General features: G+C 34.0%; 1 protein-coding gene across 1 annotated transcript; it reads right to left on the bottom strand.

Moving 5' to 3' along the window:
• Positions 1-950: 950 nt before the first annotated feature.
• LOC120777650 (neural/ectodermal development factor IMP-L2) lies at positions 951-8,522 on the bottom strand. Its single transcript, XM_040109102.1, has 4 exons — positions 7,437-8,522; positions 2,549-2,842; positions 1,803-2,297; positions 951-1,203 (listed from the first exon to the last, which is right to left on the bottom strand). The coding sequence occupies exons 2-4, from the start codon at positions 2,837-2,839 to the stop codon at positions 1,189-1,191; spliced, it is 801 nt and encodes a 266-aa protein (XP_039965036.1). The 5' UTR covers positions 2,840-2,842; positions 7,437-8,522; the 3' UTR covers positions 951-1,188.
• Positions 8,523-12,417: the final 3,895 nt, after the last annotated feature.

The raw sequence follows: 12,417 nt of genomic DNA, 5'->3' as shown, positions 1-12,417 counted from the left end.
GTATTTATGTATACGTGAGTTGTGTGTGTATGTGTTTATGTAAATACATTGTGTGTTTTAACAAAATATTAAATACTTTTCAGTTAAGTGAAAATTAAGTACGGCCAATTTTTAAACTATTATTCTATAAATTTAAATTAAATCAACTAAAACTAAATTAAATGTACACATATAAGTGACTGGTATTGTTGTTGTAAAAAATTAGCAAACTAATGACTAATGCAAACTACGAACTAAAACACAAATCATTTCGAAGACAAAAAGTTGAAGACAAGTGAAGTTTCCTACTTGCAAGCGCTGTGAATGCATTCGAGACGGAAAAATAATAAATAAACATTTTGCTGCTTTTGTTGTAGGCAGTTAGACAAAAAAAAACAGATTTTGCAATTTCCCAATGAGAAATTTTGAGCTAGTATATTTAGAAAATAAGGTAATACATAATTATATAATATTAAAAACAAAGTCTTGTTAACTGCATGTGTTTGCATGTGTGTATGTGTGGACTTGTGTATACGCGCACAACAGAACGCTGATATAATTTTTAGTTTTAATGCGTTTATTTGTAGCTTTGCCGACTTGCGGCGTGTGCCTATGTATGTGTATGTGCTTGTGTGCAGTTAAGCATGCGCAAGGCAAGCGTTGCAAGTATACTTGGTTTAAAGTAAGAATCTGAGCTGGTTACATTTCATTAGCGTTTATGTTTGTGTGCATATTTTCATTTGTGTATATACTTGTTTACATAATTATTTAGTAAAATAGCCTATTATTATTTGGTATGTTTTTTTTGTACATTTTTCTGTGTTTCTTATATTTTTTTCAAGAGTTTTAAAAAATATTTTAAAATTTTTTAATTTGTTTTTTTTTTTATTTTTAATATTTTTGTGCTTTTTTTGTATTATTGGAAATGTTTTTGTGTTTTTTTTAATTTGTTTTTTTAGTTTTAATATTTTTTTTTTATTTTTTATTTTTTAAAAAGCATACGCAAATATGGGGTAGCACCTTTGCAGGCATTTAAACTAACTATAATAAAACGTACAATACAATGGTATCATATTTCACTTAGGAACCGTTTTTTATTATCGTGTGCATTCATTTACATACGTACAACTGCCTTGTATAGTGTTTACATGTGTGTGTGTGTGTTTGTTTTAGGTGGGGAGACGACATTTTCACATATCCAAAATTGGTTTATTTGTCTTCTTTCTGCAATGGTAAGAACAAAAAAATAAATTTTTAGTATAAATACAGACAATATTATTTTATTTTTGCGTGAAAAACAATATTAAAAAATTTAAAAAAAAATTTAAAAAATGTGACTTCTTTTGGTATTAGTATTTTTTAATTTTTTTTTGAGATTATACTGAAAAATTAAAAATAAATAAATAAAAAATAAAAATAAATTAAAATTATTTTTTTTAATTTTTTCTTGAAAATTAAAAAAAACTAATAATAATAAAATGCGCTACTGAGTTAAAAGTTATTCTGAATAAAAAGGTGGCATTGGTGGTGGATTTACATGTGTATCCAAAATAAATTAATATTTTATTGAGAATTTTTTTTTTCAAAAATTTTTTATTTAATTTTTTTTTCCAAACATTTTTTATTTAATTTTTTTCTTAAATATTTTTTAAAATTTTTTTTCTAAATTTTTTTCAAATTTTTTGTCTAAATTTTACTTCTAAATTTTTATTTCTAATTTTTTTCCTAATTTTTTTTTCTAAAATTTTGTTTCTAAAATGTTTTTTCCTAAACAAATTTTTTAGTATTCTATTAAATTTTAAACATATTAATCAGCTACTTACAAGTACTGGATAGACAAACGTATCCGCAGTATCCTTGCCCATAGCATTGCGTGCTATACACCTGTAGGCGCCCATATCTTCCCACTTGATATTCGAGAGTAGCAAATCACCGGATGGCAAAATTTTGAAACGATGATTTGGCTCAATTAATTTGCCTTCTCCATTCATCCAGAAGACCTCAGCACGTGGACGAGCATGCACCTTGCATGGCAATACAATATTCGAGTCGACCAAATCCAAATGGAGTTTTTCGTGGTAGACAATGCGTGGTTTCTGTGGACCAGGGAATGGTTTGTCGCGTACTTGCACCAGCTCCTTCATGTCCGCTTGTGGATAGACAATTGTGGAGCTGTAAATGGTCTTGCCACCGGTGCGACCGACACATGTGTAGGTGCGTGCCTCACTCAGCATATGATCGATGACATGTACAGATCGTACACGCACGATGGCGCTCGGTGATGATTCGGATATAACATTGGATTCAACGCTGTCGATCTGTTGGTTAGAAAGGAAGGAGAGAGAGAAAGGAGAATGATAATGAGTTGAGTTATTTAAAAGTGACAAGATTTGTTAAAAAAATCGACTAAATATACATATATATTTTTCTATACATTTTTTTTTATAAAATATACATATATATTTTTTGTTGTTTCAATTATATATTATTTTTTTCTTATGCTACAATGTGAAAAGTAACTTTATTTTCTTTTTTCTTTATTTTTTGTTTATTTTGCTTTGTAACTCACCTCAGACAACGGCAAATGTCCCACCACCCACTGTATGGTGGGCACTTGTGAGCCCATCACTTCGCAGGCAATCTCAACGGGCTGACCGAGCGACTGCAGCAGTTTGGTTGGTGGTTTCTTGGCGAATTTAATCCAGTCATGCTCGAAGGGTGAACGCTGTTTTTCCGTTTGTCCTTCACCGTCACCTTCACCGGTATTCTCAATCGAATTGTCGACATCTTCAATGGCTCTGCCCTGTATGCAGGCGGCAAAGAGCACAAGCTGTGCTATTAATAATATGTTTATATTCATTTTCTGTGAATGAAATGCAAGCAAAGATAACAGATTAAGATTAATTGACGAAATGTGAAATTTAAAAATCAAATCACAAAAAAGATTTATATGCGACAATAAAGTTACGCAGCATAAATAGGTCAATCACCTCAGAAAATTGTATCACTGAGCCGCGCAAGTGCGACAGATAACGCAAATTAATTGCATTAAATTTATATAAAATAAATAAAAAAGAAATTAATATAATTTTTAAATTTATTGAAATGTACTCGCACTTCAGCGATATGCCTGGCATAAATGAGGGCCAAGGAGTCGCGGCAATTCACAAGCTCAAGAAACGAATAAATTTAAATACATTACGTAAATAGCTCAAAAGCCGACGAAGATCACTGCTACTAACTACTGCAAATATTTTAAATTGTTTTGCCTCATTTTATTTTATTTTATCATTTTAAAAAATCTACTATCGTGCCTACGTGACATTCCAAAGTGAATTTTGTGAAGTCGCGCAGCGCCAACTGTGACTACACAGATTTTGCGAAATGGACGGTCGAAAGCGTGCGTATATATTATATTTGAATATAGTATAGTATATATATTTGTAGGGGTGTAGCCTCTTCTAGCTGTTCTTTGGTGGTTAGTAGCCACGCGTATATAGAATCGATCGGTGCATAGAACTCACACACATACACAAACTGGGGTTATCGAAAAATCAAATTCCATATGATCCTCGCTTATCGCTTATTGTATGAGCGAAATAAATTTAGTTGAATTAAATTAGTAAACGTCAAACACAGGAAAGGTGATTGGTAGACACTTGTTACCTACTGATCGTCACTGCGCGCACTAGAAAGTCCGCAGATAGGCCGAACACTTTTATAAAGCAAGTGATCCTCACTTTTTTTGTCTTCTCATTTTAAGTATACTATATATTATAGGTATATATAGTTGTAGCTATATAAATATATATATAATTTATTATATATTCGCCGATAGCGCTGTCATGTATTTTACCGATTAATTGCTTCTATCCAGAAGCCACCTCAGCGTGTTCAAGGTGCTCGTCGTACCGGTGGTAGCATCACACTAATTGTCATGCTAATTAGGTAAGACGAGCAAACGCTTAAATGGCCAGCCGAGCGCTTCAAACAACTCAACACAAATCGAAACAGAAATAAAAATAAAAAAAATAATAAATAAATTCAAAAAAAAGAAAGTAAAAAAGTAAAAATAATATTATGGAAATCATGCCATGAGCCATGAGTCATGAGTGTGCCACGTTAGCTTTGCCTTTCCTTTCGTGGACTTCCCAATAATGCACGGCTTAACAACCATGGCATAGTATGCGAAATATAGTATATATAAGTATACAGACATTGTCGTTAAAAAGTAATAAATACAAGAATTATAATTGTTTAAGTACACAATCGAATTTGAATGTGCGAATTAATCACAATTTTTATTACAAATTTTTCTCATATGTATATTTAATATGTGTGCCCTAGCAGGAAATTTCTAACTTTGTGGAGTAAATTTTCAAAAATTGTATAGCTTTTTTCAAACTGCAATAGCTGAGACTTGCTGTACATAACAGACCAATATGTCGAAAGGCATAATCAGGCTCTGGTAGAAATCTTCTGTGGGCTGGTTCAGACGACCAATATGAATTACTTATTTAATAGTATACGCCACTTTTATATACTAAAATTCGTCAATAAATGTATGACGGAATGACTTGGATTAGTTGACACTTATTCAGAACGAAATTTAGTAAGTAAAGCTCTCTCCGTTTGTTATCGTTTCATTAATGACATATTTTTATGGAAAATTGTACTGTTCCCTCGATTTTTAATTATTTTATTAATAATATTTTTCATAATAAAAAAGTTTAATAATATATATTTTTTTGTATTAGAAAATGTTTATTATTTTGCAAACCAAGTGCCAAATTTAATAATTAATACTTTGGTTTGCTCTCAAAGATATAATAAAACATAATTTCAATAGCCACAAAAGATGTCTTGATTTCAACAAAACTTAAATAATGCCGAATCGAACGAGCAACTCGCTTAATCAATTAGGCATAACCTATGCCACTTCGGTAATATATTCACACAATCCCTTGCAACGACTTCAACTATATAACTTTATTTGTCTTACGAAACTACCTTAGCTTGCCAATTCCCGAATTAACTAGATTTTGCCAAAGGCGTGCAATTTTTCCTACTGGGTCAACAACTATAGGTCTCGTGGTTGTTTGTCATACATATGTATGACAAGCTTTTTCTGATCGAGCACAATCCGCGCAGCATTTAATGCGCGCTATTAAACGCTCGTAAAAGAGTTTTAATATTTATTTTTATTATGCTCTAATAGATCCGTAAATTTATGTTAAGCCCCTTATTACGGTGGACACATAATATTTTTTTTATGACTATACGACATTAATGTTAGCTTTGATTGCTTAATGCTGATATGTTGCTGTTGTTTCTTTGTGTTTCTTGCTTTAAATGGGTCAGCGAGAGCGATCTTACTAGAATGATACGCAGATTTTTTTCAATGAAATGTGTATTTCTAAGTAGGTGGCATTTAGTGCTTAGCAGCTAAGTAGCTTAAAATGGATTAGTAAGTTTATTATATAAATAATGTGCGATGAAATTGTTTGCTGATATATGTGTATGTTTGTAGGTATGAGTATGCGCTAATAAATGACTTTCGCAGAAATTTTGAAATTTTGTAGAAATTCGAATGAATAATTGAAAGCGATGGGGACTTTGGAATATATAATATTTAGAGCAAGTGCCGTCGGATTTTATAATGTTTTTATTGGAATGATATTTATAAAAAATACAAATATGTATGTATATAATTCTTTAATGACACTTCTCATGATAGAAATATGTGAAATTTCATCGTTGCTGTTGGGAAGCGATTTAGTCTTTTCAAGGCTGAAATTTTAAAAATTTCGTAGAATTGAAAAAGAAAAGTAAACTATCGTTAACTTTTTGTTTTAAAAACAAAAAAATTATATTGATTTATAAATTATTAAAAATGGATTGTCCTTAAAATATTTCCACAACCAAAACCTTGATCAGTGATCATGCAGCAACTTGGCTAAGAAATATATACGCAAAGTCACATCTTTTCGAAATTAACTTCATTAATGAATGAACATACATACAAACACAAGTATAAATTTAAATTTTACAAACTCAGAGTATTCAATAATTACTTTCTTCATTGCTCAAGTCTAGTGTGAATCCTTAGCAATGGACAACGCCAATTTTCTTGGCCAAGGTATCCACCAAGAGTCGCCGCATACAATTTCTGCGTGCATAAAATTAAATTGGTGACGTAAATTTGTTCATTCAACGGCACAAAGAGTTGTGCTCGATTATTTTTAGATATAGTGACAGTGTAAAAAAAGTACAAACATACATTATACATACATATATTGGTATTGTAGTGTCTGGCCAAGTGGCACTTTTAGCTTTTCGATTTTTTCCATTTCTTTTTTTTTTGCTGTGTGTATAATTGGAGCGTCTGATGTAAATGATCGCGACAGTACAAGTATGTATGTATGTGCTACTGCATAGCTACCATTAAATACATATGTATGTATATTTGTGCGTATGTAGTATGCCTACTTCACATTAATTGTGCTCTATTAAGCTTTTGCCTACACTTGAGGTGATCGCACACTCGCCGTAGGCACTTAAACGCTCTTTACTTAATCGCTGTCTGGTTGGTTAACTCGACGACTGTCTACTCAACTCATATCATACATATTCGTATGTACGTATGCTTGACTAGAGTGTCAAGTTGAGGTTTTTGCCATTTATTCATTCTTTCTTGCTTTTGTTTGAGCAAATATATGACAAATGTTGCATCAGAAAATTAAAACAATTTTATTTTGATATGACGTATGCAAAATATAAGTATGTGAGAAATAAAGAAGTGTGGGGGAAAACCTTCTAAAACATATTATTTTAGCCATACTTATGTATATGATTAAGGCATATTCTTGCCAGCTTTGCAAACAAAATTATGATAAACGAGACGTATCAAAAATTATATAAAAATTAAAAAATGACTGAAAAAGCACCCGAAGAAAAAATAAATTAAATTAAGTTAACTAAATTAAATTAAATTAATTAAATTAAACTACATAAATTAAATTAATTAAATTAAATAAATTAAAAAATCAGTAAAAACGCTAAAATAATTGCAAAATAAAAATGATCCCAAAAAATTAAAATTTTAAAAATAAAAAAGTTCACAAGCTAGATCAGTGACCTTGCAACCAAAAAAAAAATCACTCAAAAACTCTTCGAAATTCAATATATGAAAATTTTCTCATTATTTTAAATAAATAAAATATATATAAGGCACTCAATTATCTACCGCTTTTATTCAAAATTCGTGTAAAAAGCCAAATTTTTCAAAATTTAAAAAAATAAAATATTTACATATAACACTCAATCCTTTCCTTCAAAGCTATGTAGCTACATAAACATTACTTTCAAAACCTTCAAAGCACCATCTTCAATAATACATATGCTGTTCTTAAACACTCCAAATTTAATAATTTTCTCTGCCAACACAAAATACTCACATTGATTTTCTTCTTTTTCCTTCGGTTATGAATGATTGCGGTAAACAAAAGTTTCTCTTGAAGGATAACTTTTCGTTGTTGTCGTTATAGTCGTCGTGATTACACGTTCAGGATAAGTTTTTTACTTTCTTGGATTGCACCGAAATTGAGTTTTCTCACTCGCTAATTATTTATCTCTTTCTTTTTACGTTTGGCAGGCGGGCAGCAGCTAATTTGTAGGTTCGCTTTCTTGACGTTGTGAAACTCGCAAATCAACTGTGCTCGTGTTATGTTATGAATGAATTTATCACCTCTAGATTATGTTGAGTCCTCGATTGTAGATTTGAATTGATTTTCAGTAATAACAATAGATAGCTTTGTGATGACATAGGTCCTCGTATGGACTCCGTTTTGGCAAAGTATCTTCGCACTGTTAACGAGATTTTGCTGCCGTTCCTATGCACGCTCTGGTATCGCTGTTGGGACTCGTTATGTCGCCTTTTCACAAAATTTCGAAATAATTCAATCTGTGTGCGCGGGCGCGTGTATGTGTGTGCTTTACTGGATTAGCGCCTTAGACTGATGCTTGGTGATTAACTCGACACTGATATGCGGCGTTTGCAGTAATGGCAATTTATATGACATTCGTTGGAATTAACGCTGCTTTTTGGTAAAAGTTCTTTTCTTGTTGTATTTTATATTTGTTGTTTTTTTTTCTTAATGCTTTTTGAGAAGTCTCTTTATGCTCAATGCAAATTCTTATAGCCTTTTTAAGAGTACTTGATACTTTTGTTGTGGTTGTTGGTGTTGACACTTAGTCACGCGATATACGACACGATGGATAAACTTCGAACAGTAAAAAGTGGACATTACACAGATTACGTTCGCACCGTATTGTTCTTGTTCTTGTAACGCTTTGCTTTCAAACGATCCCGACAATTAAACAAACATGGAAATTTAAGTAGTCACGATCACACGAGATTTCCGTTTACAATTGTTGTACAATATACTAGTGTTCTAAAGAATTTATTGCAGTTGGAGCGGAAGCTTGGACACGTTGTGAAATTCACAATTTTCTGATAAGTTATGTTTTACAGCTGAAAACTGTAACAGAACTGATTGAATTTTCTACCTTCGCTGCATTTTATAGAGTTGCTCTCCTCGCGTATGCCTATCTGACGGCGGCAGCGGCAGTGCAGCGCAGTCAGCCGTTTGCGTCGCTCGTCGTTCTCTTCGTACTCTCACTCGATCGTGATTGGCTTACTACGCTCGGCTGTTGAGTTTGTGGCTTTTGGTTTGCTTTGGTTTGAATTGGACTTCGTGTGTTTGGCGTGACGGCACACATTGTGGGCATGTCGGTCTGATTGTTGGATCGTTGGAACGTCGGTCTCACCGTCGCAGTGGACCCACACTGTATGACTAGTTGTCTAACCTGTATATAAAAGGGGCGCTGTGCTGCCAATGGGTAAATTTTCGAGATATAATGTCGTGATGGTGCAAAGTGGAAGTTTTGTCGGTTAAAAAAAATCAGCAAAACGTAGGTGTTAGGGGAGGAACATAGCACGAACAGTTCAATGATTTTTTCAAATATAAACTAGTATATGACTGCTATTTGAGGGCTCATAACATCTATGTTATCTCCTTGAATATCAGATTAAAGATCTCAACTGATTTTCCTAGTACAAATCTTAAGAAATGTCATCCCAAGTAAAACCTGTTGAAATATTATTAGCATATGCCACTTCCTACAAAATCAAATTTCCTTCCAGCAAAAAATATTACACCATTTCCTGAAATAAAAAATAACCAATTGGCAACGCTAAACATAAATTGACTTGTGCATAGAAATGATGAAGCGCCAAGAGATCGTGGCGGTAGCATTGAGCTCTGCTGAGCTGCATACATACAGACACATCGGAGCACACACATGAGCACAAATACTACCATATGTAAATTTTTGGTGCTTACGCACACCTCCAAAGCGCTGATAAATCTGATAAGGCATTGTTCAAATTAAATGAAATAGAAGTAGTTATGGTTAGTGTTAGTTGGTTGGCTGTTTGGCCCTCACCAGTTGACAGTGGTCCAACCTCTTCAAGAAATTGGTCATGGTGAGTGGCGCTGGACGAAAGCCTCTTCTATCCAATTCCTTATTGAGTTTGTGATCACAACGGCAGATGCGTGTCTTCCGACGTAGATATATTTAATTACATATAGTATGCGTGTAAAGGTGTATACAGAGGCGATTAAGAGTTTCCAAAGCTACACCTACTTGTTTCTTATAATTTATTGTTTTTTTTTTATTTTTGTTTTTCAAAATGGCAGCCACTATAATAAATCGATGGTTTTTGTAGAATTGAGTTCAAATTCAATACATACTTAGTTCCTTAGTTTTTGAGATACCTTTCGGTGGGTTAGGTTAGGTTTCGTTAATCTGGTAGGCCAATAAGCCACGTATAGACCAGTTTGGTAATTGCGATACCAGATGGATTTTAGTTGTTAGGTCCAAGAAGAGTAGTAATCCTTTAGAATGCTTGCGATTGACGCAAATTTTAACTGACTCTGCGGCCTCACTATCGATACCTCCTCCATTGTATCATGTTCCATTTTTTCTCTGGTGCCCTGCTATAGACATTTCCTGCAGTTTTCTCGATCTGTCAGCCCCATCCTGCAGACATGCCGTGTGTTCGTTCTATCCCAAGAAGTTGCCTATTCTTCTAAACCCACGCCATGTAACACTATAGGATGTAACCGTCTTACAAACTGTGCGATAAAAATGAAGTCCTTGTATGGAAAACTTTTTTATTTGACGAGTTATCTGCCCGAAATTTGGCATGACCTATTGTAGGATTGTCCAAACACAGTCAAGATCTGTTTATGCCCTTCTTTGCTATGAGATGTGCACCTGCGAAGGATATTATAGCATCGGTTCAGACGAATAAAGTTTTTTTTTTTTTATTTCATGAGCTCATCCAAAGGTCTTCTCTGGGGTTTCCGCCTAATATCCTGTTGTACTTAAGATTATATAGGACTAAGTAAAAAATGCAAAGTGTGTTCAACAAAAGAGAGTAAGCAGACTCCTCATTAAACCCCCTCAAATTACCAGCTACTTTTTTGCACCTTGCGCGTTCGTTACGCCACTGCCCAAATGTTTCCAAAATGAATTCAGCTGAAGTTTCTAAACATTTTCTTACCATTTAATAATTTTTTTTGTGTATAAGTAAGTTTAAAGAATATTTCAGAGACTTTTTTCCGCAGAATCATTGCTTTTGCGAACCGCTGCAATTTCGTTTTCAACTCATGATAGTGATTAAACAGCACACTTTCTCGAAGCAAATCGGTATAATAAATCGCGCTAGTTGCCCTCAAACCAACAGCCAACGAGAAAAATTGCTTCAATTCGCTATATGGTCCAACCAACTGAGGCCTTAGGCCAGTATACTCGTATCCTAGAATCATCTATTAATTAATATGTAGAAACCAGTTGAAGATTTATTGCATTTTATCAATACGCTGCCCTAACATTTTATATTTAATAGATAAATCAGGCCTTCCGCCGTTCGGTGACTGTCAATTAATCTCATTGAGTATATATAATTTACATAATTATCACATTTATCACTTGTACAACTTTGCATTCAATGTGCAACGGCTGGCGTACGTGCAGAAACACGCCTATATACATATGTACGTATGTGCACATAAATGTATGTATGTATGTTCGAATATATGTGAGTAAATATGTATGTAAATGAACGAAGGAAATTGCACTTGCATTTACTTTTGGCCGCATCCAGCCTAGACAGCTTGGCGTGTATGCAATCCTACACTGCACTGCCTCACTGACTGACTGTTGCACTACACGAACGGCTAGCCACACTGACAGACAGCTGGCAAGCGGTGAGTATCACAGTTGCGGTGCTGGAAGATTTCTTTAATTACACAGTTGTCGGCGGATAGACAAATGCAGCAGAACATGCATGAGACCACATATAGTATAGTATATATATATACATACATACATACATATGTATATACAGTCAAAAGTGTATTATATACATTGTTAAGGGGCTTAGCTCATTCAGAGGAAGCGTGCTACTTTTTTGCACACTTTTTTTCTTTCATTAATATCAGTTTAATTCAGTTTGAATGATAGTTGCCAGTTTGTCTGTGCCGGTCGACTATTAGCGTTCCGGCTGGGTGCGGATCGCTAGTGCTTTGATCTCAAAAAAAAGTCAGATATATGTATACATATACGTACATGTATGTACATGTATATATCTATATATGTACCTGATGATCTTTTGCACGTTATACAAATTAAATGAAATGGAAATGTTTTAAGCCACATACATACCAACATACATATATAGATATGTAAGTGCATGATTTAATGCAGCAGAGGAAACTGTTGTATACATACATATCCTCATGTGCAAACCGCATTCGGTAATCGTGTGTTTGCAGCACGTACAAAAAACCGCAGAAACCTCACGGTGGGCCTCACCAACAGAAACGAAACACTTAAACCGACATCTCTGTTGCCGCCCCGCTATCCGTCCGCCATACATACCAATTGGCATGAAAAGCACCGGACTCTATAAAGACGCTTTACGTCAGGCGAACGTGGCAGACACAGTGGCAGCACGAAGCAATTTATTCTCATGTCGCTAAGTGAACATATTTCGCACAGATATAGTCGCACTCATGCATGCTTAGTACACTAGTGAATGTACGAACACTTGCTGATAATGGGTGAGCAAAAGCGACTGTCAAACATTTTTTTTCTACAGCTTCGGTCTCTAGATGAAACTTCAGGCACACCAAATCCACAAAGCTACCGAAGCTGAGGCAGAAATGCCATAATTGTTGAGGTGTTTCGAGCATATAAGCGGTCTTTGTCACTTCTCTCACGATCTTTTGTAATTACAGACTATAGAAATAAAATAATGAGCAAACTCCAGAACAAGATCGACGATCGTGTCATGCAAGATCAAGCTTC

Source organism: Bactrocera tryoni, chromosome 5, assembly GCF_016617805.1.
Source record: "Bactrocera tryoni isolate S06 chromosome 5, CSIRO_BtryS06_freeze2, whole genome shotgun sequence".
NCBI classification, from domain to species: domain Eukaryota; kingdom Metazoa; phylum Arthropoda; class Insecta; order Diptera; family Tephritidae; genus Bactrocera; species Bactrocera tryoni.
This window is presented reverse-complemented; position numbering and strand designations above follow the sequence as displayed.

Excerpts from the sequence above, each read along its gene's own strand:
- LOC120777650 (XM_040109102.1), bottom strand. The coding sequence starts at position 2,839 with ATGAATATAAACATATTATTAATAGCACAGCTTGTGCTCTTTGCCGCC. Across the intron at positions 2,298-2,548 it reads GACATTTGCCGTTGTCTGAG|ATCGACAGCGTTGAATCCAA; the intron begins GTGAGTTACAAA and ends TCTAACCAACAG.